The 27,375-nt window shown below is 49.1% G+C and overlaps 1 protein-coding gene across 3 annotated transcripts; it reads left to right on the top strand.

The window, feature by feature from the left end:
- The first annotated feature begins 624 nt into the window (after positions 1-624).
- Positions 625-20,695, top strand: LOC113566376. Of its 3 annotated transcripts, XM_026991674.1 has the most exons (3): positions 625-940; positions 12,524-13,244; positions 20,451-20,695. In XM_026991674.1, the coding sequence occupies exons 2-3, from the start codon at positions 12,893-12,895 to the stop codon at positions 20,501-20,503; spliced, it is 405 nt and encodes a 134-aa protein (XP_026847475.1). In that variant the 5' UTR covers positions 625-940; positions 12,524-12,892; the 3' UTR covers positions 20,504-20,695. The 3 variants fall into 3 exon arrangements, with proteins under 3 accessions (XP_026847475.1, XP_026847476.1, XP_026847474.1); XM_026991675.1 differs by lacking the exon at positions 20,451-20,695 and having other exon boundaries at positions 12,539-14,704; XM_026991673.1 differs by lacking the exon at positions 20,451-20,695 and having other exon boundaries at positions 12,524-14,704.
- The last annotated feature ends 6,680 nt before the right edge of the window (positions 20,696-27,375 follow it).

Raw genomic sequence — 27,375 nt, 5'->3', positions numbered from 1 at the left:
GGTCTCTAAGCCCCACGTAGCTTATTATTTTCTTTAAAGGGGGGGCAAGTCGCGATCACGGAGGACGCCACTGGCTTTGCAGAACCAAACCCAACAACAACGACGCAGCAACGGCCAAAGGGAGACGAGGAAAACACCGAGAACCAAACCCAACAACAACGACGCAGCAGCAGTCAAAGAGAGAGAGGAATACACCAAGAATCGAAACCCAACGGCACCGACACAGCAACGGGACGGAATACACCAAGAACCGAAACCCAACGGCACCGACACAGAAACGGGGAGGAATACACCAAAAAGCAAAACCCAACGACAACAACGCAGCGGAAGCCAAAGAGAGAGAGAAATACACCAAGAGCCGAAACGGTAGCCAACAGCATCAATTCAGCGACAGCCGAAGATGAGAAGCGCCGAAAAGATAAGCCGCCAGCGTCGACGCAGCAACGAAGCGCCGAAACGGTAAGCCCACAGCAGCAACGGCAGAAGAGAAACGCGGAAAACCAAAACCGAGTAACGACGCGCCAGCAGGGAAAAGAGAGACAAAAGTCACCGGCGCAGCGTAGACGCCGAACGACGGCGCCAGCCCTCTGCCGCCGCGAGAATGACGACGCTAGCCGCTGACGCTGGATCGGCAAGGCCAGTAGAACGCCGGCTCTGAGCTGGAAAAAACGTGGAAGGAGAAAAAATTCGATTGGGAGCAGTCGTAGGAGTCGGACGTGTTCGCGGAAAAAATTCGAGTGGCTTGGAAAAAGCGAAACACGTGGCGGACCGGATCCACGCCAACGCGATCTGTGACACGAGGAAGATCCTGCATCGACGCTGCGCTTACGGGGAGAAGACCCTGCATCGGTACTACACTTACGGAGAGGAGATCCTGCATCTACGCTGCACCCACGGGGAAGAGGAGGCTTTCGACGAGTACAAGCGTGGGAGTTCATGGGTAAGCGAGTCTCTAGACGTGTATACGGGCTGCTGAGCGGTGCGATAGGTAGGGAACTAAGAAAGAATAAAGTGAAATGTAACAAATATAACATAAACATAGCCTGAATACCAACAATCTATACACTAGGGAACCTGGAGGCCCGGGGCTTCATCTGCTCTTCCCTTCCTCACGCCTCTTGCCCGAGTCTGTGTGATTCCATTCAGTAGTTCGTAGCCCGACAGGATCCTGAGGCCGCTGTCCGGCGATTGCCTAGGCGTTCTCGGTGACACCTGTCGGCGTTCCCTCCGCATGATTCCCTCCAGTAGTTTGTGACCCCGCAGGGTCCCGAGGCCGCTATCCGACGGTCGTCTAAGCGCTCCCGGTGACGCCTGTTGGTGTCTCGCCTGAACTCCGTAGTTCCCTGGGTCCCGAAGGGGCTATTGCCTAAGCCCTCTCGGCGATACCTTGCCTGTATAATAAAGACTTTCGCAGTAATGTTTCGCCCGATAGTGTCCCGTAAGTGCTATCCGGCGATTGCCTAGGCACTCTCGGCGATATGCGTCGGTATTCCCGTATTCGTAGTAATTCTTAGTTCGGCGGTGTCCCGTAAGTGCTATCCGGCGATTGCCTACAAAAAATCGTAGTTCTCTTTCGTAGTGATCAGACGTGTTTTTGTTTTGCGCTCCGCATTTTTTCCTTTTGTTTTGAATAAACAGCCGGTGTTTTCCTAACTAAATTCTAATTAAACTTTCTAACCAGACAACAATCTGGAATCCTATTCTATTACGCGAGTGCATGCCTTTTGATTTGTGTTAAAACATTATTTAACTTTTTATTTTTCGGCGTCGGCTTGTCGTGTTTTTGTTATTGCAGTGAGTCAGTACGCATTACATTGCATTGCAGTCCGCTCTCGTCTGGTAGCTTTTGTTGTTTTATAACTCTCTCGCTATCACCTCAACTTCAATAACTGTTATTTCTCTCTCGCTCTTTAAACTTTCTGAGCAATAGCGCTCTCTGCTTAGTAGCTCTCGCTATAACCGCTCTCCACTCTGCTCTATTTTTTTTACCAATTCCGCTTTGAGCGTTGTCTGGCACATTGGACTGATACCAATTTGTTTTGCAAATAATAGTAAATAAATAATAATAAAATGGAATACGCTGTGGTCTGTGCCAAAAAAACCTGTAAGAAGCAGATCACCCACGATCAGCCGAATGTCCCCTGCTGGCTCTGCGACAGCGTAGTGCACGCAAAATGCGCTGGATTTTCTGGCCTCGTGAGTGATGCTATAGCCAAACGTAATGGCTTGCATAACAGTTGCGAGGCATGACGTGCGGTGGAGAAAGACATGGTAGCTTTTATGAGGCAGACGCGGAGTGGCTGTAAGGAGCTGACCGTTGGTTTTAAAAACCAATACGATCGGCTCCTAGCCATGGAGGCTCAGTTTAGCGGTTTAAAACTGCTGAATGAGTCTCCGAGGCGCAAAAAGGTCACTCCGCGGGATCTGCAAGTGCCAACCGTCACTCAGCCGTGCGCCGCCGAAAAACTGACTCCGACCACTCCAAGTGTGCAGCAGTTGATCTCGTTTGCCACTCCAAAGGCAACGACAGCTGCTGGCGATGCAGATTCGGTAGCCGAATTCATCGCCTCGGAGAATGTGCAGCCAAGTACGTCTGCAGCGTCCGTGTCCGTGGTGTCCGCAAGTTCGCTAGTTGTCCCGTCTATCCCGATCCCACCAGTAAATAGACGTTCCGGACCTACGGATATTGCCACCACAGGTACTAGACCTGTGGTGACTAAACCACTGGAGGAGGGAGTCCCACCAAAACGAAAAGTTTTTGTTTCACGGCTGGCCCCTGACCTCACATCTAATGATGTAATTGCTTTTATTCAAAGCAAAATAAAAGCCGTGGGTTTAAAGGCGGAGAAATTTAACTTCTCTTATGCCAGGGAGATAGCCTCGTTTAAGATAAGCATCTCCCCAACTCAATTTGACACCATTTGCTCCACCAAATTTTGGCCGGAGCATTTGGTGGTGAAGGAGTTTAAGGCCCCCATATCCCATACAAATCTTTCCAGTGTGCCACCCTCAACCTCAACTTCCTCTTCCTCAACTTCCCGTTTTGCTTCCACCTTTCCAAAAAACTAACTTCTCTTTTAGCAACCTATCAGAATGTAAGAGGCTTGCGTAGTAAGCTCAGCATTCTTTTCCGGGATAGTGTTGCATTTGCTTCCTACGTTATTGTGTTTACTGAAACCTGGTTAAAGCCGGACATTCATAGTTCCGAGGTTTTGGCAGGTCGGTACACAACTTTTAGAAAGGACCGTTCGTCTCGACGTGCAGGAGGGGTTCTAATTGCAGTGGACTCTAACTTCACGTCAGAACACTTCACAGTCCAAGTTCAACAGGAACTGGAATTCCTGTTTGTAAAACTGATTCTTCCCGCTTTCGCTATATTCATTACTTGCTCGTATATCCCACCTTCTTCGGATATTTCAATTTATGAGCAGCACTTGTCCGCTTTAACCGCTGTTTCTTCCTCGCTATCTGATAAAGATCGTATGATAGTTCTTGGTGACTTCAACTTGCCAGGAACTGTTTGGTCTTCGGTAAACGAGTCTAGTATCCTAGTGCCCATGTCACGACATGACTTTGTTGACGGCTTGCTTGACCTGTCCCTGTCTCAAGTCAATCATGTGAAAAATTCCTTGGGTCGATTGCTTGATCTATGCTTTGTATCGGATCCGACCATAGTGTTGTTAGACCGAGCCCTTCCGCTCACTATACCTGAAGACGCCTACCACCCTACCTTCGAGTTGTCGCTAGATATAGGACCAACTGTATTGGATCGGTCGAGTAGACTCCCTGAACGTGTCCGCTGCTTTCGTAAAGCCGAGTTTGCGAAGTTTAATAACCTAATTAGGGATTTTGATTGGTCCGCTTTGTACTTGTGCACTGATGTCACAAAAGGCACAAACATTTTTTAAAATGATCTTGGCACATTTTTTGATTCTTGTGTCCCGCTTTCTTGTCCGATTAGATCTGGAAAACCCCCTTGGTTTACCAAAGAGTTATCCAGTCTAAAAAAACTTAAAATCAAGACTTTATAAAAAATTTCAAGAAGTGGGCTCTCCTACTTCTCACTCTCGTTATGTAATAGCTCGGTCAAACTTTTCAGTTCTTAATGCTCAATGCTATAAGAACTACCTATCTCGTTGCAGGATACGTTTTTCTCAGGACCCTAAACAGTTTTACTGCTTCGTAAACAGTAAGCGTAGAACGTCCGCACACCCATCCTCGCTATCATTTTGTAATACGTCGGCAAATAATGATCAGGCAATTTCCGATCTTTTTGCCCAGTTTTTCCAAACCACCTATTCTGAGGAAAGCTACTCTGGTCAACCGTACCCATACGGATTACCGAGGTCGAACGGCATTTTCAGTCCCTTGTTAAATGAATATCCCTACTTCATGATCTTCGACTAGACGAGGGTTCCAGGTTGTGTACTCAGGTACTGCGCCGAGGCTCTGTGTGGACCATTGCTTAAACTATTCACCCTGTCCATTGATTCCTCTTACTTCCCCCCAATCTGAAAGGAATCGTTTATAATTCCTCTCCATAAAAAAGGTAGCAAGTCTGATGCAAAAAATTATAGAGGTATAGCAAAGTTATCCGCTATTCCCAAATTGTTTGAGAATGTTTTAACTCCGCACTTGCAACATCTCTGCAAGTCACTTATATCTCCAACTCAGCATGGATTTATAAGGCGGCGATCAACCACCACGAACTTGTTAGAGTTTACCTCTTTCATTATTAAAGGCTTTCAAGGTAACTTACAGACGGATGTTATTTACACCGACTTTAGTAAAGCATTCGACTCTGTAAACCATTCCCTTTTAGCACATAAACTTGACCTTTTAGGGTTTCCGCCCAACCTCCTGAGATGGATTTCTAGCTATCTTTGTTCTAGGTCTCAAAGAGTCCTCTTCAAAAACTCCCTCTCTTTACCAGTAAAGGTTTCTTCGGGAGTACCACAGGGCAGCCATCTAGGCCCCTTACTCTTCACACTCTTTTTAATGACTTGCCTTCAGTATTAACATACTCTCGAGTACTTATGTATGCGTATGATGTTAAACTCTGTGTCCAGTACAAGGACATTTCATTTCATTCTCGCTTGCAATCCGATCTCAATAACTTTCAGTCATGGTGTTGTGCAAACTTGTTACACCTTAATGCCTCGAAATGCAAAGTTATGACATTTCTTCGTTCTAGCCCCTTGTTGGCTCCGTATTTGGTGGTTCTCTTGAGAGAATTACCCTGTTGGATGATCTATGTGTTATGTTAGACCCCAAGTTAAATTTTTCTGAACACATTCCTACCATGGTAAATGAGGCCATGGGTTTATAAAGAGGTGGTCAAAGGAATTTGACGACCCCTATATAACAAAGACTCTCTATACCTCGCTTGTTCGTCCGATCTGAGAATACGGCTCCTGTGTATGGTGCCCTCAGTACAAAGTACACCAGGACCGTATAGAATCAGTACAGAAAAACTTTTTACTCTTTGTTCTGCGGGGCCTTAACTAAGACTAGTAGACTACTATTAGTTAACCTCCCATCCTTAGTTAACCGTAGAAAAATGCTTGGTGTGATATTTATGCACAACTTGATCAGGGGTGACATAGACAGCCCTGATCTGTTGAGCATAAACTTCACGATTCCTATTAGACTGACTAGAAGTTTTATACCGTTGTTCCTTCCACTTTTTAGATCGAATTATTCCTTGCATGAACCGTTTAGGGTCTTATGCACGGATTATAATTCCCTCTACCATATTATATCCAACACTAATTCTCTTCCTCTTATTAAATTATTAATCCCTACACACCTTTCTATTAATTAGTAACTGTAGTGGTATTTGTATTTTGATTGCATGCTTAGTTTCTTAGTAAGTTTAGTGCTAATTTTCCTCGAATGTTAGTCTAATAGCTATCTTTCTTGCATGTTCGCGTTTGGTTCGGCTACGCACCGCGCGTCATGCGGCAGCGCCCCTCGGTCGGTTGGGCGGGAGGAGAGCTGCGTTTTGCCTGGGATCCGCGCGTAACAGCCTTCTGCTGATGTCACACGGGCCACTTGATGGTGCAGTAACTGCCTCTTGAAAGATGCAGTCATTTCATGTCAACGTCCAAATATAGGCACTCTCGGTGGTGCTTGTCGACATCTCTGACCCCCGTAGTAATTCTTAGTTCGACAGTGTCCCGTAAGTGCTATCCGGCGATTGCCTAGGCACTCTCGGCGATACTTGTCGATATACCCGACCCTCGTAGTAATTCTTAGGCCGGCGGGGTCCCGTAAGTACTGTCCGGCGATAGCCTAGGTACTCTCGGCGAAACCTGTCGGTATTATCACATAGTAAAGAACTCCGTGTTGACTCTGAGTTCGGTGGGGTCCTGAAGGCGCTATTCGGCGATAGCCTGAGTGCTCTCGGTGAAACCGACTGCCACGTCCCACGCTACGATCGCTCCCGTCCGCGGGACTGCCGCCCCGTCCCCATCGTCGGTCCGAAATACGGAGTCCCGGCAAATTATAAATATTACTGTAATTTCGACCCTGGAGTAGACTGAGATATGTACCCCAGCCCAGGATCGCTTCCTTACAGATGGCGCCCGAGCAGGGACTCCGGGATTCCGTTATGTTTTGGGGCGCTAAGTGGAACAGTCGATCAGAAAAACGAGTAGCAGGGGGAATCGGGACTGTACCATGCGCAAGCACGGCCAGTCGGAATCATTAGGGCAAGAATAGCTGTATATCCCTGTAAAACCGCACGTGAGGCCGCCCATCATTCACGTACAGCCGAGGCTGGCTTCGCTAACCTCCGTAGCCATTGCGTCAACACGTGGCCGCCGCGCCCACACGAGGAGGGGAGCGCCGCGGCAAGACGGCAGAGAAAGGTAACCGAGCCGAAGCTGGGCAGAAATCGCTAGAGAGTGAGCGACACGTACGCGGCGAGCAGCTCGTCGTGAGCGGTAGAGGCCGAGCGAGCGTCGGAATCCTCCCGAAGACCAACCAGCCCGGCTATATATTTCGTACCCTCACCCAGAAGAGGAGAGTAAATGCCCGGCCCTCAGCGCGAGCAGTCATTCAAGGCCCGGTCTTCAGCGCGATCATTCGATGCCCAGCCTACAAAACGATAGCCGAGAGTAATGATCATAAGTGATCATATCCCTATGTATTTGATATATATCCCTATATATATGATATATATCAATATATCTGTCGTATTGCGTTTGCCGCCTCCCTCTCCGCGTCGGACGCTTTGTGTTTTTTTATACCCGATACTCAAAATGAGTATTGGGGTATATTAGATTTGTGGTAAAAGTGGATGTGTGTAACGTCCAGAAGGAAAAGTTTCCGACCCCATAAAGTATATATATTCTTGATCAGCATCAATAGCCGAGTCGATTGAGCCATGTCTGTCTGTCCGTCTGTCCGTCCCCTTCAGCGCCTAGTGCTCAAAGACTATAAGAGCTAGAGCAACGATGCTTTGGATCCAGACTTCTGTGATATGCCACTGCTCCAAAAATATTTCAAAACTTTGCCCCGCCCACTTCTGCCCCCACAAAGGACGAAAATCTGTGGCATCCACATTTTTAAAGATACGATAAAACTAAAAACGCAGAATCGTAGAAGATGACTATATCTTACAGAGTGCAAAATCTGAACCAGATCGTATAATTATTATAGCCAGAATCACGAAAACAATTTCACTCTTTCTCGCTCTGTCTCACTCTAACACACAGGTTTCATGGTCGGTTTTGCCAATTGCAAAATATGAGTTCCAGGATCTCAGAACCCATAAGAGCTAGAGCAACCAAATTTGGTATCCACACTCCTGTGATATCGGACCTTAACCGTTTTGTGTCAAAATTTCGCCGCACCCCCTTCCGCCCTCGCAAAGGACAAAAATCTGGGGCAACTACAAATCTCAGAGACTATTAAGGCTAGAGTAACCAAATTTGGTATCCGCACTTCTGTTAGATCTCACTATAAAACGTATATCTCAGAATTTCGCCCCACCCCCTTCCGCCCAGACAAAGGACGAGCATCTATTGCATCCAAAATATTGCAGATTCGAGAAAACTAAAAACGCAGAATCATAGAGAATGACCATGTCTATCCGCTTGCTGAATTTGGATCAGATCGGATAATTTTTATAGCCGAAAAGAACAATTTTCAGTGGCTACGCAGCGCCCGACGTCACGCTTAGACTGATTTTCTGTCTCTCTCGCACGCACTCTTTGTCGTGTCGTTTAATATTAGCGGCGTCTGCCGGAGGAGAGCCATACTGACTTAGTATCGGGTATAGCTGTAGAGTTGCGGTGTCCGCAGCAACTCACAACGTTCCCCCTCGTTTCGTGTTCGTTTTGTATTTGTGATTTTGCGACGGCCGTTTGTTCGTTGTTGTTGCTGTATTGATCTGCGTAATTGTTTGTGCTATTTGATCATTATTAGTTTCGACTTAAAGTCATCGCTCAAGCATTTTCCTCGAATAATCTCACCTTTCTCATATTTATTTTCCTCATCTTTTCATAATGAGTATTTGTTGTGCTAAACGCTGTCGCTCGGCTGCCGCACGGCAAACATTCACCTTCTGTTGGTTGTGTGATAACATGGCACACACTGTTTGCGCCGACTTTGGCCAAATTGGAGGACGCGCAGTCGACCTCATACATACTCGCTGCGGCCTCAACTGGACCTGTTAGGACTGCAGAGCTATTGAGAACGACATGCGGGTTTTTATGAGACAGACTCATAATGAATTCGCAGCACTCAACTCTGGACTCAAAATGCTACAGGATAAGTTTCTAGCGATGGAGTCTCATTTAAAAAACCTTAAAATTTTTACTGAGTCTCAAAGCGAAAGAAGGTTAAAACTTATTTGCCAAATTCTAATCCGGTCGTTTCTCTTCCAGTCCCGGGATCACCTGCACCCCAATCTCGATCACCGTCACTAATAAATTTTGATGCCACGGACCTTTGTTCTAATGGTTCCATTGCAACGACTACGACGTCGGCCTGATCTGCAGTCTCTCCTGCAGTCGCACCTGGTGCCCCTCCCGCCCCTGTGTCTGGCCAGGATGTCGGCCCGAAAGTCAACGAGGAAGCCGTCGCAAGCACTTCTGTGGTCATACTTCAAGCCGCTAACGCTGCCGTCCAGAGGAATTTTGAGGCTCCCTCAACCTCAACTCCCATAACTACTGCTTTCCCAACTAACACCTCTACGTCCACTGCTCCCGTCTCAACAAATAATTCTGTGACCCCTCTATCTGTTCTTACTGCGGTTGCTCCTTCAAAACCTATTTTCGTCTCTCGACTCATGGCATTGGCTACGGAGGTCATGGTCCGAAACTTTATATTGTCTAAACTCAACATAGATAGTTCTGCGGGTCTCGTAGTTACCAAATTTAACTTCAAAGTCAAGCGAAACATCTCCCCTTTTAAAATTCTCGTCCCTGATAAGCATGTTAATAGTTTGCTCGACCCCTCTTTCTGGCCGGTGCATACGATTTGTCACCTCTTTACAAATCGTCCCACCAGCCCGGATCATCGAGTAGGTATTCTTCCAACTCCATCTGCTTCATCTGCAACTCCGTCTGCTACATCTTCTGTAGCAAAAAACTGGCTTCCCCAAGTACGTTAAAGATTGCCTATCAGAACGTTCGTGGCTTGGGCAGCAAGCTCAACAAGTTACATACTGATAGTGCAACTTTTGAGGCCGACATTATCGCTTTCTCCGAAACCTGGCTTCATCCCTCAATCTCTGATTCTGAAATCCTTATTGACAAATTTAACATTTATAGTTCGGATCGTCCATCTCGTGGTGGTGGTGTCCTGATTGCTGTCCGTTCTGACATAACATCCCAACTTGTTTCTGTCGAAGCTCATAAAAATATTGAAATTATAGTAGCTAAGCTTCGACTCTCCTCGATAAATCTATTTATATCGTGCTCTTACATCCCACCGTCCTCTGAATTTTCAACCTACATGCTTCACGCAGCCCTTTTTCAATCTGTTTCGTCCCAACTTAATGAGTCCGATTTTCTTATCGTCCTCGGAGATTTTAATCTTCCATATATTTCCTGGTCTTCATCCAAAGACTCCAACCAGATGTTCCCAATCATACAGCACGATTTCGTTGATTCTCTGTCCGACTCATCATTGGGTCAGATAAACGGCATATGCAATAGCATTGGTACGATTTTAGACCTTGTATTTACTCACGACTCTACGAACACTTTAGTACGCCGAGGTTCCCCTCTATCTTTTCCCGAAGACTTTTACCATCCTACCCTGGAAATAGATGTCCAGCTGCCTTCACCTGGTCCCACCAAATCCTGCATAAAGCCTTCAGCTATATTTTGCTTCAAGAGGGCTGATTTTACCTCTTTGAATAGCGCACTTTCTCTGATAGATTGGTCATTCCTCGACGACTTTCATGAGATCGAACCCGACACTCACGCATTCTACAGCACTGTTTTTTCAATCTTTCCTACCTTTGTTCCATTAGTTTCCTCTCTCAGAAATCTTTCTGGCCCTATTTGGTTCACTCCGCGGCTAGTAAACATAAGGAATATGAAATCTCGTTTATATTAGAGGTTTAAACTGTCTGGCTCGCAGTCAGATTTCTCTAAGTATTGAATTGCAAAATCTAAATTTTCAATTTGTAATACCCTATGCTATAATAGTTATTTGGCAAAATGTAAGCTCAACTTTAAACGAGATCCTAAACAATTCTTTAAGTTTGTTAACTTAACCTAACCTAACCTAAACGTAATTCTTCACAATATCCCTCTTCTTTACACTTGAATGGTACTTACGCGGATAACAATTCCGATATCGCTAATCTATTTGCTTCATTTTTTCAACTTTGCTACTCTGCTCCTTCTAATAACATGCCCTCTATTCTCGCCTCACCCCACGACTATCCTGCCTCGCACTCATATCCTATCCCTTTTAATAGTTCAAGTGGTATCCACCCCCCCTTTATTGATTATGATGGCCTTCTAACTAATTTAAAATCATGTAAACTTTCTTTCTCCACTGGTCCAGATTTGGTTCCCAGCGCCGTGCTCAAACTCTGTGCGGATTCTCTTTGCGCGCCCCTCTTGAAACTGTTCAACCTCTCTCTCGAGCTTGGTGATTTTCCCACCGTCTGGAAAGAATCCTACATAATTCCTATTCATAAAAAGGGGTCTAAATCAGACGTCTTAAACTACCGTTGTATCTCCAACTTATCTGCCATTCCTAAACTCTTCGAAAAAATTATTACTTCTCAGCTCCAACACTTTTGTAGTTCCCTGTTATCAGAATCACAGCACGGATTTGTAAAACGTCGCTCCGTTTCGTCTAACCTCCTTGAATTTTCCTCCTTCGTAACTGCCGGATTTGCAAAGCAATGTCAAACTGACGTAGTTTATACTGATTTTAGTAAAGCTTTCGATTCAGTTAATCACAATCTCCTCATCCACAAACTATCTCTACTAGGATTTCCGACTAAACTTCTTCACTGGACTAATGCGTACCTTTGCAATCGTTCTCAGCGTGTCTGCTTCCAATCTTCTCTTTCTAAACCAGTTTTTGTCTCTCCGGGTGTGCCGCAAGGTAGCCATCTCGGGCCCTTATTATTTAACCTCTTTATCAACGATCTTCCCCAAGTTTTAACGAATTCACGAGTCCTAATGTATGCTGACGATGTCAATCAGATCTCGACGCTCTAAACAATTGGTGTATTATTAACGCTCTTCCTCTTATCATTTCCAAATGTAACGTCAGGACCTTCCATCGCAACAAGCCTTACCTTTTTGACTTTACAACTAATAACATTTCCTTGGAACGCCTGTACAAAGTTAATGACTTAAGCATTATCTTCGTTCCGAACTTATGTTTTATTTTTTATATATCCGCTATTTCGAATAAAGCCAAAGGAGTCCTTGGCTTTATCAAAAGATGGTCGAAGGAATTTTCTGACCCCTATACCACTAAACTACTCTACGTTTCTCTTGTACGGCCTATCTTGGAATATGGTTCCTGTATCTGGTCTCCCCATTACCAAAAATATCAAGATATGCTTGAGTCCGTTCAAAAACAATTCCTTATCTTTGCCCTGCGCGGACTTAATTGGGACCCCTCTCGTCATCTTCCTTCTTATGAGAGTCGACTGCGCCTCATTAACTTGCTGTCTCTTGAAAGCCGTAGAACTTGTCATGGAATTCTCTTTCTCCTCAAACTTCTCCTAGGCGAGGTTGAATCTTCGGCCCTCATTAGCCTTATCAGAATTGCTGTCCCATCCCGCCCGACTAGGCATTACTTTCCTCTCCGTCTTCCTCTCTGTCCTTCAAACTACTCTGACCATGAATCTTTCCGTAGCCTTTGCCGCGATTAAAATAAATTTTTCCATCTTTTTTCCTTTGAAACTTGCGCTTCCAAAGTAAAATCTTCTTTAATGAATAATTTAAGTTAACTTCTTTCGGCCTTGCACTGTGTTACCGTACTTTCCAGTAGCAGATAATCTTATGTTTTGCACATTCCTATTTTTACACAGTTTAACTGTCCATAGTTGAACTCTCAACATTAAACATGAAACGCCCGGCCTTCAAAGTGATCAGTCAGCGTTCAGCCATCAACACGGGACGAGATCCAGCGCTTAAATCAACGAACCGAGCACGACCAGGACCACAAGGACAATTCCAAGGACAACGATAGCAAGGACTATCAACCGGCCAAGCAAGGGTCGATCCCCAGGCTACTATAAAGATCAACGACCATACGCCGTGCTTCCGTGACTAGCCCCAAGGACTCCGGTATTCAGTGCGTCACCTAAGAAAAGATTCTACCGGAAGGGTCAATACGTGATACTACCGCCGGAAACGCGAAAGACCTCGAAGTGCCAGTTCGACCACCGTGCTTCGACATGGGGGTACAGTGGATTTCGTATCGGCGCAAGGACGAATTGCAGGCCATCGCCGCCGAATTCGGCCTCGGTGAAACCGGGACAGTGGACGAACTGCGCAGCCGGATCTCGGCCTTCATCTCGCGCGGCGAGCATCCGACGGCGATCGAAAAACAGATCGAAGAGCTCGGAACGGTCTTCGACAGCGCGCCCAGCCCGAGGAACCCGAGAAACACGTCCCCGTCGCCGGAAGCGGAAGGAAGGGATCTATGCGGAACAGCCCCTATCCATCGTAATTCCCGAGTTCCGCGCGCAGCTCAAGGTAATGGATACAGTGACTCTGGCCGGCTGGAAGCCACGACCGACCGACGACATGGTGACAAGCACTACCAGCACCGCTCCCTCGAGGAAGCCGGAACTTCGTGACCAGGAAGGGAAGAAATCTCTTTCGCTGCCCTGGCCGATAAACTACTCAATTGGGGTGTGCGCTGGCTTTCATCGAACGGTTGGAAGAAAGGGTCGACTCATATGGCTGAAGTCCAGCACAACTGCCGCGAGCCATCTCCAGGCTACTAACTGGCAAGGCAGAAGGATGGTTTAGGACGTTCCAGATGCAAGGCAAGCCATGGACCGAGTTCCGGAAGGAGTTCTTGGAGTTCTTCCTACCCCCGCGATACTTTCAGCGCTTGGAAGATACGATCCGCTCCCGTCACCAACGACCCCGAGAAACCCCTTTCAGGACTACTTGATCGACCTCCGACTCATGATGCAACGAGCTCAGTATACTCCAGACAGAGAGCTGGACAGGATCTACGAGAACCTTCGGCCGGAATACCAAATGGTCACCCGTAGACATGAGTTCGAGACGTTGCGAGAACTGACCCAATTGATAGTAGCGTATGAGACAACACGGGACCGCGAACAAACCCACCCAGCTAACTACCGCCCAAATACGAAAGCCTGAACGCCATCATACCAAGGACCCGGATTATCCACCCCACAGCATGCTCCTCTAGACGACACCGGACCCTCCCTGAGCGCCGAGACAGCAAGCCGCGTAGTGACCCAGGATGGAGACCGGCCGGTGAACACACGCCGGGCCTGCCGGAATTGCGGGGAGGAAGGTCATTTCAGCAGTTCATGCAGGAATCGGCGAGTGCTATTCTGTTGGGAGTGTGGCCGCCGCGGCATCCGGACGATCGACTGCTGTAGGCTATCCGAGTCGGGAAACGGGCCGAGTCTCCGCTTGTCAGGAAGGAGGCAGGATCGCCGCGCTAGTAACCATCGAAGGAGTACCGCTCACAGCTACCCTCGACACGGGAGCAACGCGGTCGTTCGTCAGTCAACGCATCGCCCATGAAATAAGTACCGGAGGGAACGCACGGAACATAAGGACTACCGTCCGCCTGGCGGATGGTACAGCAAAGGAGGTCAAGGTACGTCTGGATCAACAGGAAACGCGGGTGATTCTATTAGTCCTACCCATGGTAGTGGACGACATCATACTGGGGCTCGATTTCCTTTGCAGCTTCCAGGCCATAATACAATGCGGACGAGCGTACTTGCAGTTGACCCAGCGGGCGATCCGGGAAACCAACCCGATCCCCACATTATCCTTGACTCGGCCCCGCATGGTTACTTTTAGTGGAGAAAGTCCCGCGACTGCATACGCTGCTCCTACCCGCTCGACCAATCCAACAGCGACCCACCGGACGAAGCCGACGCACCCGAACCTCGACCACGCCAGACCCAGCAATCTACCAGTGACAAGGCGCCAGCATCCCAAGCACGCCAGACCCAGCAATGTACCAGTGACAACGCGCCAGCATCCCAACCACGCCAGACCCAGCAATGTACCAGTGACAACGCACCAGAATCTCGAACCTGCCAGACCCAGCAACGTAACCGTGACAACGCACCGGAATCTCGAACACGCCAGACTCATCAACGTAACCATGACAACGCACCAGAATCTCAACCACGCCGGACCCAGCAATGCACCCACGACAACGCACCAGGATCTCGAACACGCCAGACCCAGCAACGCCACCCGAACCCAACCCACGATTCGATACGACCACGCCAGAACCATCAACGAAGATTCGACGGAGACGACTGCGACACCGCTGGATACACCCAGGGCCCGTCCGTCCGCCTCGAAGAACACCCACAGCAACAAAGATTCGACGGAGACGACTGCGACACCGCTGGACACACCCAGGGCCAGTCCGTCCGCCTCGAAGAACACCCAGAGCAACGAGGATTCGACGGAGACGACTGCGACACCGCTGGACGCACCCAGGGCCAGTCCGTCCGCCTCGAAGAACACCCAGAGCAACGAGGGTTCGACGGAGACGACTGCGACACCGCTGGACGCACCCAGGGCCAGTCCGTCTGCCTCGAAAACCACCCAGAGTATCCCTACCAAGACAACGGAGCTAAGCCACGACCACGCCAGAACAAGCGGTAACATCAGGACAATGTTTCTAAGTTTCGACCACGCCAGACTCAGCAGCAATACAAGGACAACGCATCGAAGCCTCGACCACGCCAGAACCAGCAGCAACATCAGGACAACGCTTCTAAGCCCCGACCACGCCAGACCCAGCCGAAATACAAGGACAACGCTTCTAAGCCCCGACCACGCCAGAAACAGCCGCGATACAAGGACAACACTTCTAAACCTCGACCACGCCAGACCCAGCAACGATACAAGGACGCATCTAAGCCCCGACCGAGACGGACCCGGCGGCGCTAAAAATATAACACGATCGACGCGAGCCAAATCAGAGATGCCCAGCAGTGCGGCTCAATCAGAGCGAACGACCCCACGGGAAACCAGCATCGCTCTACACCACGACCCGCTAAGCCTGGTCGCCGCCATGAATCGCCGTTGGTTCGGGAGTTATGGGGCTGCCATAGACGACGACAACGCGACCACGGACAACGCGGATAGAATGGGCAGAGGCTCCCCCCGAATGGCGGACCAACGCGCCAGGTCGGCGGTTGCCCCTAGACCTCATATCCAACATCACCGTATTCTTACGCGATCGCGCCTACCGACTGGGAGTCCGGCGACTAGAGGTCCATGACGGCACTTGCTTTCGCGTAAAAATTACCCGCAGCCGGTCCGTCACCGTCACTCTTCGGCACCACCGAAGTATGGAGGGGGTGTGAGGGAGCGTACGCTCCACCCACATTTTTCCGCCCATCAACTCGCGGGCATTTTCCCATCGGACGGACCCGGACCTACTTTATTTGAATTAAGATTAAGGGGGGGGGGGGGGGGGGGGGCAAGTCGCGATCACGGCGGGCGCCACTGGCTTTGCAGAACCAAACCCAGTAGCAACGACGCAGCAACGGCCAAAGGGAGACGAGGAAACCACCGAGAACCAAACCCAACAACAACGACGCAGCAGCAGCCAAAGAGAGAGAGGAATACACCAAGAATCGAAACCCAACGGCACCTACACAGCAACGGGGAGGAATACACCAAGAACCGAAACCCAACGGCACCGACACAGAAACGGGGAGGAATACACCAAGAAGCAAAACCCAACGACAACAACGCAGCGGAAGCCAAAGAGAGAGAGAAATACACCAAGAGCCGAAACGGTAGCCAACAGCATCAATTCAGCGACAGCCGAAGTTGAGAAGCGCCGAAAAGATAAGCCGCCAGCGTCGACGCAGCAACGAAGCGCCGAAACGGTAAGCCCACAGCAGCAACGGCAGAAGAGAAACGCGGAAAACCAAAACCGAGTAACAACGCGCCAGCAGGGAAAAGAGAGACAAAAGTCACCGGCGCAGCGTAGACGCCGAACGACGGCGCCAGCCCTCTGCCGCCGCGAGAATGACGACGCTAGCCGCCCACGCTGACGCTGGATCGGCAAGGCCAGTAGAACGCCGGCTCTGAGCTGGAAAAAACGTGGAAGGAGAAAAAATTCGATTGGGAGCAATCGTAGGAGTCGGACGTGTTCGCGGAAAAAATTCGAGTGGCTTGGAAAAAGCGAAACACGTGGCGGACCGGATCCACGCCAACGCGATCTGTGACACGAGGAAGATCCTGCATCGACGCTGCGCTTACGGGGAGAAGACCCTGCATCGGTACTACACTTACGGAGAGGAGATCCTGCATCTACGCTGCACCCACGGGGAAGAGGAGGCTTTCGACGAGTACAAGCGTGGGAGTTCATGGGTAAGCGAGTCTCTAGACGTGTATACGGGCTGCTGAGCGGTGCGATAGGTAGGGAACTAAGAAAGAATAAAGTGAAATGTAACAAATATAACATAAACATAGCCTGAATACCAACAATCTATACACGTGGGAACCTGGAGGCCCGGGGCTTCATCTGCTCTGCCCTTCCTCACGCCTCTTGCCCGAGTCTGTGTGATTCCATTCAGTAGTTCGTAGCCCGACAGGATCCTGAGGCCGCTGTCCGGCGATTGCCTAGGCGTTCTCGGTGACACCTGTCGGCGTTCCCTCCGCATGATTCCCTCCAGTAGTTTGTGACCCCGCAGGGTCCCGAGGCCGCTATCCGACGGTCGTCTAAGCGCTCCCGGTGACGCCTGTTGGTGTCTCGCCTGAACTCCGTAGTTCCCTGGGTCCCGAAGGGGCTATTGCCTAAGCCCTCTCGGCGATACCTTGCCTGTATAATAAAGACTTTCGCAGTAATGTTTCGCCCGATAGTGTCCCGTAAGTGCTATCCGGCGATTGCCTAGGCACTCTCGGCGATATGCGTCGGTATTCCCGTATTCGTAGTAATTCTTAGTTCGGCGGTGTCCCGTAAGTGCTATCCGGCGATTGCCTACAAAAAATCGTAGTTCTCTTTCGTAGTGATCAGACGTGTTTTTGTTTTGCGCTCCGCATTTTTTCCTTTTGTTTTGAATTTATTATTATTGTTATTGCAGTGAGTCAGTACGCATTACATTGCATTGCAGTCCGCTCTCGTCTGGTAGCTTTTGTTGTTTTATCACTCTCTCGCTATCACCTCAACTTCAATAACTGTTATTTCTCTCTCGCTCTTTAAACTTTCTGAGCAATAGCGCTCTCTGCTTAGTAGCTCTCGCTATAACCGCTCTCCACTCTGCTCTATTTTTTTTACCAATTCCGCTTTGAGCGTTGTCTGGCACATTGGACTGATACCAATTTGTTTTGCAAATAATAGTAAATAAATAATAATAAAATGGAATACGCTGTGGTCTGTGCCAAAAAAACCTGTAAGAAGCAGATCACCCACGATCAGCCGAATGTCCCCTGCTGGCTCTGCGACAGCGTAGTGCACGCAAAATGCGCTGGATTTTCTGGCCTCGTGAGTGATGCTATAGCCAAACGTAATGGCTTGCATTACAGTTGCGAGGCATGACGTGCGGTGGAGAAAGACATGGTAGCTTTTATGAGGCAGACGCGGAGTGGCTGTAAGGAGCTGACCGTTGGTTTTAAAAACCAATACGATCGGCTCCTAGCCATGGAGGCTCAGTTTAGCGGTTTAAAACTGCTAATGATGATGTAATTGCTTTTATTCAAAGCAAAATAAAAGCCGTGGGTTTAAAGGCGGAGAAATTTAACTTCTGTTATGCCAGGGAGATAGCCTCGTTTAAGATAAGCATCTCCCCAACTCAATTTGACACCATTTGCTCCACCAAATTTTGGCCGGAGCATTTGGTGGTGAAGGAGTTTAAGGCTAAGAAGAAGAATAGGCCCCCATATCCCTTCCAAATTTTTCCAGTGCGCCACCCTCAACCTCAACTTCCTCTTCCTCAACTTCCCGTTTTGCTTCCACCTTTCCAAAAAACTAACTTCTCTTTTAGTAACCTATCAGAATGTAAGAGGCTTGCGTAGTAAGCTCAGCATTCTTTTCCGGAATAGTGTTGCATTTGCTTCCTACGTTATTGTTTTTACTGAAACCTGGTTAAAGCCGGACATTCATAGTTCCGAAGTTTTGGCAGGTCGGTACACAACTTTTAGAAAGGACCGTTCGTCTCGACGTGCAGGAGGGGTTCTAATTGCAGTGGAGTCTAACTTCACGTCAGAACACTTCACAGTCCAAGTTCAACAGGAACTGGAATTCCTGTGTGTAAAACTGATTCTTCCCGCTTTCGCTATATTCATTACTTGCTCGTATATCCCATCTTCATCGGATATTTCAATTTATGAGCAGCACTTGTCCGCTTTAACCGCTGTTTCTTCCTCGCTATCTGATAAAGATCGTATGATAGTTCTTGGTGACTTCAACTTGCCAGGAACTGTTTGGTCTTCGGTAAACGAGTCTAGTATCCTAGTGCCCATGTCACGACATGACTTTGTTGACGGCTTGCTTGACCTGTCCCTGTCTCAAGTCAATCATGTGAAAAATTCCTTGGGTCGATTGCTTGATCTATGCTTTGTATCGGATCCGACCATAGTATTGTTAGACCGAGCCCTTCCGCTCACTATACCTGAAGACGCCTACCACCCTACCTTCGAGTTGTCGCTAGATATAGGACCAACTGTATTGGATCGGTCGAGTAGACTCCCTGAACGTGTCCGCTGCTTTCGTAAAGCCGAGTTTGCGAAGCTTAATAACCTAATTAGGGATTTTGATTGGTCCGCTTTGTACTTGTGCACTGATGTCACAAAAGGCACAAACATTTTTTAAAATGATCTTGGCACATTTTTTGATTCTTGTGTCCCGCTTTCTTGTCCGATTAGATCTGGAAAACCCCCTTGGTTTACCAAAGAGTTATCCAGTCTAAAAAACTTAAAATCAAGACTTTATAAAAAATTTCAAGAAGTGGGCTCTCCTACTTCTCACTCTCGTTATGTAATAGCTCGGTCAAACTTTTCAGTTCTTAATGCTCAATGCTATAAGAACTACCTATCTCGTTGCAGGATACGTTTTTCTCAGGACCCTAAACAGTTTTACTGCTTCGTAAACAGTAAGCGTAGAACGTCCGCACACCCATCCTCGCTATCATTTTGTAATACGTCGGCAAATAATGATCCGGCAATTGCCGATCTTTTTGCCCAGTTTTTCCAAACCACCTATTCTGAGGAAAGCTACTCTGGTCAACCGTACCCATACGGATTACCGAGGTCCAACGGCATTTTCAGTCCCTTGTTAAATGAATATCCCTACTTCATGATCTTCGACTAGACGAGGGTTCCAGGTTGTGTACTCAGGTACTGCGCCGAGGCTCTGTGTGGACCATTGCTTAAACTATTCACCCTGTCCATTGATTCCTCTTACTTCCCCCCAATCTGAAAGGAATCGTTTATAATTCCTCTCCATAAAAAAGGTAGCAAGTCTGATGCAAAAAATTATAGAGGTATAGCAAAGTTATCCGCTATTCCCAAATTGTTTGAGAATGTTTTAACTCCGCACTTGCAACATCTCTGCAAGTCACTTATATCTCCAACTCAGCATGGATTTATAAGGTGGCGATCAACCACCACGAACTTGTTAGAGTTTACCTCTTTCATTATTAAAGGCTTTCAAGGTAACTTACAGACGGATGTTATTTACACCGACTTTAGTAAAGCATTCGACTCTGTAAACCATTCCCTTTTAGCACATAAACTTGACCTTTTAGGGTTTCCGACATGGTGACAAGCACTACCAGCACCGCTCCCTCGAGGAAGCCGGAACTTCGTGACCAGGAAGGGAAGAAATCTCTTTCGCTGCCCTGGCCGATAAACTACTCAATTGGGGTCTGAAGTTCCACGGACACTCGGATGCGCTGGCTTTCATCGAACGGTTGGAAGAAAGGGTCGACTCATATGGCTGAAGTCCAGCACAACTGCCGCGAGCCATCTCCGGGCTACTAACTGGCAATGCAGAAGGATGGTTTAGGACGTTCCAGATGCATGGAAAGCCATGGACCGAGTTCCGGAAGGAGTTCTTGGAGTTCTTCCTACCCCCGCGATACTTTCAGCGCTTGGAAGATACGATCCGCTCCCGTCACCAACGACCCCGAGAGACCCCATTCAGGACTACTTGATCGACCTCCGACTCATGATGCAACGAGCTCAGTATACTCCAGACAGAGAGCTGGACAGGATCTACGAGAACCTTCGGCCGGAATACCAAATGGTCACCCGTAGACATGAGTTCGAGACGTTGCGAGAACTGACCCAATTGATAGTAGCGTACGAGACAACACGGGACCGCGAACAAACCCACCCAGCTAACTACCGCCCAAATACGAAAGCCTGAACGCCATCATACCAAGGACCCGGATTATCCACCCCACAGCATGCTCCTCTAGACGACACCGGACCCTCCCTGAGCGCCGAGACAGCAAGCCGCGTAGTGACCCAGGATGGAGACCGGCCGGTGAACACATGCCGGGCCTGCCGGAATTGCGGGGAGAAAGGTCATTTCAGCAGTTCATGCAGGAATCGGCGAGTGCTATTCTGTTGGGAGTTTGGCCGCCGCGGCATACGGACGATCGACTGCTGTAGGCTATCCGAGTCGGGAAACGGGCCGAGTCTCCGCTTGTCAGGAAGGAGGCAGGATCGCCGCGCTAGTAACCATCGAAGGAGTACCGCTCACAGCTACCCTCGACACGGGAGCAACGCGGTCGTTCGTCAGTCAACGCATCGCCCATGAAATAAGTACCGGAGGGAACGCACGGAACATAAGGACTACCGTCCGCCTGGCGGATGGTACAGCAAAGGAGGTGACGCAAGCAGTTTCGGTCAAGGTACGTCTGGATCAACAGGAAATGCGGGTGATTCTATTAGTCCTACCCATGGTAGTGGACGACATCATACTGGGGCTCGATTTCCTTTGCAGCTTCCAGGCCATAATACAATGCGGACGAGCGTACTTGCAGTTGACCCAGCGGGCGATCCGGGAGACCAACCCGATCCCCACATTATCCTTGACTCGGCCCCGCATGGTTACTTTTAGTGGAGAAAGTCCCGCGACTGCATACGCTGCTCCTACCCGCTCGACCAATCCAACAGCGACCCACCGGACGAAGCCGACGCACCCGAACCTCGACCACGCCAGACCCAGCAATCTACCAGTGACAAGGCGCCAGCATCCCAAGCACGCCAGACCCAGCAATGTACCAGTGACAACGCGCCAGCATCCCAACCACGCCAGACCCAGCAATGTACCAGTGACAACGCACCAGAATCTCGAACCTGCCAGACCCAGCAACGTAACCGTGACAACGCACCGGAATCTCGAACACGCCAGACTCATCAACGTAACCATGACAACGCACCAGAATCTCAACCACGCCGGACCCAGCAATGCACCCACGACAACGCACCAGGATCTCGAACACGCCAGACCCAGCAACGCCACCCGAACCCAACCCACGATTCGATACGACCACGCCAGAACCATCAACAAAGATTCGACGGAGACGACTGCGACACCGCTGGATACACCCAGGGCCCGTCCGTCCGCCTCGAAGAACACCCACAGCAACAAAGATTTGACGGAGACGACTGCGACACCGCTGGACACACCCAGGGCCAGTCCGTCCGCCTCGAAGAACACCCAGAGCAACGAGGATTCGACGGAGACGACTGCGACACCGCTGGACGCACCCAGGGCCAGTCCGTCCGCCTCGAAGAACACCCAGAGCAACGAGGGTTCGACGGAGACGACTGCGACACCGCTGGACGCACCCAGGGCCAGTCCGTCTGCCTCGAAAACCACCCAGAGTATCCCTACCAAGACAACGGAGCTAAGCCACGACCACGCCAGAACAAGCGGTAACATCAGGACAACGTTTCTAAGTTTCGACCACGCCAGACCCAGCCGAAATACAAGGACAACGCTTCTAAGCCCCGACCACGCCAGAAACAGCCGCGATACAAGGACAACACTTCTAAACCTCGACCACGCCAGACCCAGCAACGATACAAGGACGCATCTAAGCCCCGACCGAGACGGACCCGGCGGCGCTAAAAATATAACACGATCGACGCGAGCCAAATCAGAGATGCCCAGCAGTGCGGCTCAATCAGAGCGAACGACCCCACGGGAAACCAGCATCGCTCTACACCACGACCCGCTAAGCCTGGTCGCCGCCATGAATCGCCGTTGGTTCGGGAGTTATGGGGCTGCCATAGACGACGACAACGCGACCACGGACAACGCGGATAGAATGGGCAGAGGCTCCCCCCGAATGGCGGACCAACGCGCCAGGTCGGCGGTTGCCCCTAGACCTCATATCCAACATCACCGTATTCTTACGCGATCGCGCCTACCGACTGGGAGTCCGGCGACTAGAGGTCCATGACGGCACTTGCTTTCGCGTAAAAATTACCCGCAGCCGGTCCGTCACCGTCACTCTTCGGCACCACCGAAGTATGGAGGGGGTGTGAGGGAGCGTACGCTCCACCCACATTTTTCCGCCCATCAACTCGCGGGCATTTTCCCATCGGACGGACCCGGACCTACTTTATTTGAATTAAGATTTTTGACTTTCTTCGTTCTCTAGATTTAAGCATTGACTTTTCAGTTTTAGGTTAAGGGGGAAGGGCCACGAAGGCTACATGGTATTAATTTTATATATTATACGGCCCGAGGGGTCTCTAAGCCCCATGTAGCTTATTATTTTCTTTAAAAGGGGGGGGGGGGGGGGGGGGGCAAGTCGCGATCACGGCGGGCGCCACTGGCTTTGCAGAACCAAACCCAGTAGCAACGACGCAGCAACGGCCAAAGGGAGACGAGGAAACCACCGAGAACCAAACCCAACAACAACCACGCAGCAGCAGCCAAAGAGAGAGAGGAATACACCAAGAATCGAAACCCAACGGCACCTACACAGCAACGGGGAGGAATACACCAAGAACCGAAACCCAACGGCACCGACACAGAAACGGGGAGGAATACACCAAGAAGCAAAACCCAACGACAACAACGCAGCGGAAGCCAAAGAGAGAGAGAAATACACCAAGAGCCGAAACGGTAGCCAACAGCATCAATTCAGCGACAGCCGAAGTTGAGAAGCGCCGAAAAGATAAGCCGCCAGCGTCGACGCAGCAACGAAGCGCCGAAACGGTAAGCCCACAGCAGCAACGGCAGAAGAGAAACGCGGAAAACCAAAACCGAGTAACGACGCGCCAGCAGGGAAAAGAGAGACAAAAGTCACCGGCGCAGCGTAGACGCCGAACGACGGCGCCAGCCCTCTGCCGCCGCGAGAATGACGACGCTAGCCGCCCACGCTGACGCTGGATCGGCAAGGCCAGTAGAACGCCGGCTCTGAGCTGGAAAAAACGTGGAAGGAGAAAAAATTCGATTGGGAGCAATCGTAGGAGTCGGACGTGTTCGCGGAAAAAATTCGAGTGGCTTGGAAAAAGCAAAACACGTGGCGGACCGGATCCACGCCAACGCGATCTGTGACACGAGGAAGATCCTGCATCGACGCTGCGCTTACGGGGAGAAGACCCTGCATCGGTACTACACTTACGGAGAGGAGATCCTGCATCTACGCTGCACCCACGGGGAAGAGGAGGCTTTCGACGAGTACAAGCGTGGGAGTTCATGGGTAAGCGAGTCTCTAGACGTGTATACGGGCTGCTGAGCGGTGCGATAGGTAGGGAACTAAGAAAGAATAAAGTGAAATGTAACAAATATAACATAAACATAGCCTGAATACCAACAATCTATACACTAGGGAACCTGGAGGCCCGGGGCTTCATCTGCTCTGCCCTTCCTCACGCCTCTTGCCCGAGTCTGTGTGATTCCATTCAGTAGTTCGTAGCCCGACAGGATCCTGAGGCCGCTGTCCGGCGATTGCCTAGGCGTTCTCGGTGACACCTGTCGGCGTTCCCTCCGCATGATTCCCTCCAGTAGTTTGTGACCCCGCAGGGTCCCGAGGCCGCTATCCGACGGTCGTCTAAGCGCTCCCGGTGACGCCTGTTGGTGTCTCGCCTGAACTCCGTAGTTCCCTGGGTCCCGAAGGGGCTATTGCCTAAGCCCTCTCGGCGATACCTTGCCTGTATAATAAAGACTTTCGCAGTAATGTTTCGCCCGATAGTGTCCCGTAAGTGCTATCCGGCGATTGCCTAGGCACTCTCGGCGATATGCGTCGGTATTCCCGTATTCGTAGTAATTCTTAGTTCGGCGGTGTCCCGTAAGTGCTATCCGGCGATTGCCTACAAAAAATCGTAGTTCTCTTTCGTAGTGATCAGACGTGTTTTTGTTTTGCGCTCCGCATTTTTTCCTTTTGTTTTGAATAAACAGCCGGTGTTTTCCTAACTAAATTCTAATTAAACTTTCTAACCAGACAACAATCTGGAATCCTATTCTATTACGCGAGTGCATGCCTTTTGATTTGTGTTAAAACATTATTTAACTTTTTATTTTTCGGCGTCGGCTTGTCGTGTTTGTGTTATTGCAGTGAGTCAGTACGCATTACATTGCATTGCAGTCCGCTCTCGTCTGGTAGCTTTTGTTGTTTTATAACTCTCTCGCTATCACCTCAACTTCAATAACTGTTATTTCTCTCTCGCTCTTTAAACTTTCTGAGCAATAGCGCTCTCTGCTTAGTAGCTCTCGCTATAACCGCTCTCCACTCTGCTCTATTTTTTTTACCAATTCCGCTTTGAGCGTTGTCTGGCACATTGGACTGATACCAATTTGTTTTGCAAATAATAGTAAATAAATAATAATAAAATGGAATACGCTGTGGTCTGTGCCAAAAAAACCTGTAAGAAGCAGATCACCCACGATCAGCCGAATGTCCCCTGCTGGCTCTGCGACAGCGTAGTGCACGCAAAATGCGCTGGATTTTCTGGCCTCGTGAGTGATTCTATAGCCAAACGTAATGGCTTGCATAACAGTTGCGAGGCATGACGTGCGGTGGAGAAAGACATGGTAGCTTTTATGAGGCAGACGCGGAGTGGCTGTAAGGAGCTGACCGTTGGTTTTAAAAACCAATACGATCGGCTCCTAGCCATGGAGGCTCAGTTTAGCGGTTTAAAACTGCTGAATGAGTCTCCGAGGCGCAAAAAGGTCACTCCGCGGGATCTGCAAGTGCCAACCGTCACTCAGCCGTGCGCCGCCGAAAAACTGACTCCGACCACTCCAAGTGTGCAGCAGTTGATCTCGTTTGCCACTCCAAAGGCAACGACAGCTGCTGGCGATGCAGATTCGGTAGCCGAATTCATCGCCTCGGAGAATGTGCAGCCAAGTACGTCTGCAGCGTCCGTGTCCGTGGTGTCCGCAAGTTCGCTAGTTGTCCCGTCTATCCCGATCCCACCAGTAAATAGACGTTCCGGACCTACGGATATTGCCACCACAGGTACTAGACCTGTGGTAACTAAACCACTGGAGGAGGGAGTCCCACCAAAACGAAAAGTTTTTGTTTCACGGCTGGCCCCTGACCTCACATCTAATGATGTAATTGCTTTTATTCAAAGCAAAATAAAAGCCGTGGGTTTAAAGGCGGAGAAATTTAACTTCTCTTATGCCAGGGAGATAGCCTCGTTTAAGATAAGCATCTCCCCAACTCAATTTGACACCATTTGCTCCACCAAATTTTGGCCGGAGCATTTGGTGGTGAAGGAGTTTAAGGCCCCCATATCCCATACAAATCTTTCCAGTGTGCCACCATCAACCTCAACTTCCTCTTCCTCAACTTCCCGTTTTGCTTCCACCTTTCCAAAAAACTAACTTCTCTTTTAGTAACCTATCAGAATGTAAGAGGCTTGCGTAGTCATGATCTTCGACTAGACGAGGGTTCCAGGTTGTGTACTCAGGTACTGCGCCGAGGCTCTGTGTGGACCATTGCTTAAACTATTCACCCTGTCCATTGATTCCTCTTACTTCCCCCCAATCTGAAAGGAATCGTTTATAATTCCTCTCCATAAAAAAGGTAGCAAGTCTGATGCAAAAAATTATAGAGGTATAGCAAAGTTATCCGCTATTCCCAAATTGTTTGAGAATGTTTTAACTCCGCACTTGCAACATCTCTGCAAGTCACTTATATCTCCAACTCAGCATGGATTTATAAGGTGGCGATCAACCACCACGAACTTGTTAGAGTTTACCTCTTTCATTATTAAAGGCTTTCAAGGTAACTTACAGACGGATGTTATTTACACCGACTTTAGTAAAGCATTCGACTCTGTAAACCATTCCCTTTTAGCACATAAACTTGACCTTTTAGGGTTTCCGCCCAACCTCCTGAGATGGATTTCTAGCTATCTTTGTTCTAGGTCTCAAAGGTCTAGGTCTCTTCACACTCTTTATTAATGACTTTCCTTCAGTATTAACATACTCTCGAGTACTTATGTATGCGGATGATGTTGAACTCTTTGTCCAGTACAAGGACATTTCATTTCATTCTCGCTTGCAATCCGATCTCAATAACTTTCAGTCATGGTGTTGTGCAAACTTGTTACACCTTAATGCCTCGAAATGCAAAGTTATGACATTTCTTCGTTCTAGCCCCTTGTTGGCTCCGTATTTGGTGGTTCTCTTGAGAGAATTACCCTGTTGGATGATCTATGTGTTATGTTAGACCCCAAGTTAAATTTTTCTGAAGACATTCCT

The sequence above is a fragment of the Drosophila persimilis genome, unplaced genomic scaffold (assembly GCF_003286085.1).
Source record: "Drosophila persimilis strain 14011-0111.01,24,50 unplaced genomic scaffold, DperRS2 tig00000677-arrow-arrow-pilon, whole genome shotgun sequence".
NCBI lineage: Eukaryota > Metazoa > Arthropoda > Insecta > Diptera > Drosophilidae > Drosophila > Drosophila persimilis.
The sequence above is the reverse complement of the archived record's forward strand: the minus strand, read 5'-3'. Positions and strand labels throughout refer to the sequence as shown.

Bases quoted from the DNA above. Each gene is read 5' to 3' on its own strand.
- LOC113566376 (XM_026991674.1), top strand. From the start codon at position 12,893: ATGGGGGTACAGTGGATTTCGTATCGGCGCAAGGACGAATTGCAGGCC. The intron at 13,245-20,450 runs ATGGTGACAAGC...AGGGTTTCCGAC, and splicing joins AGCCACGACCGACCGACGAC to ATGGTGACAAGCACTACCAG.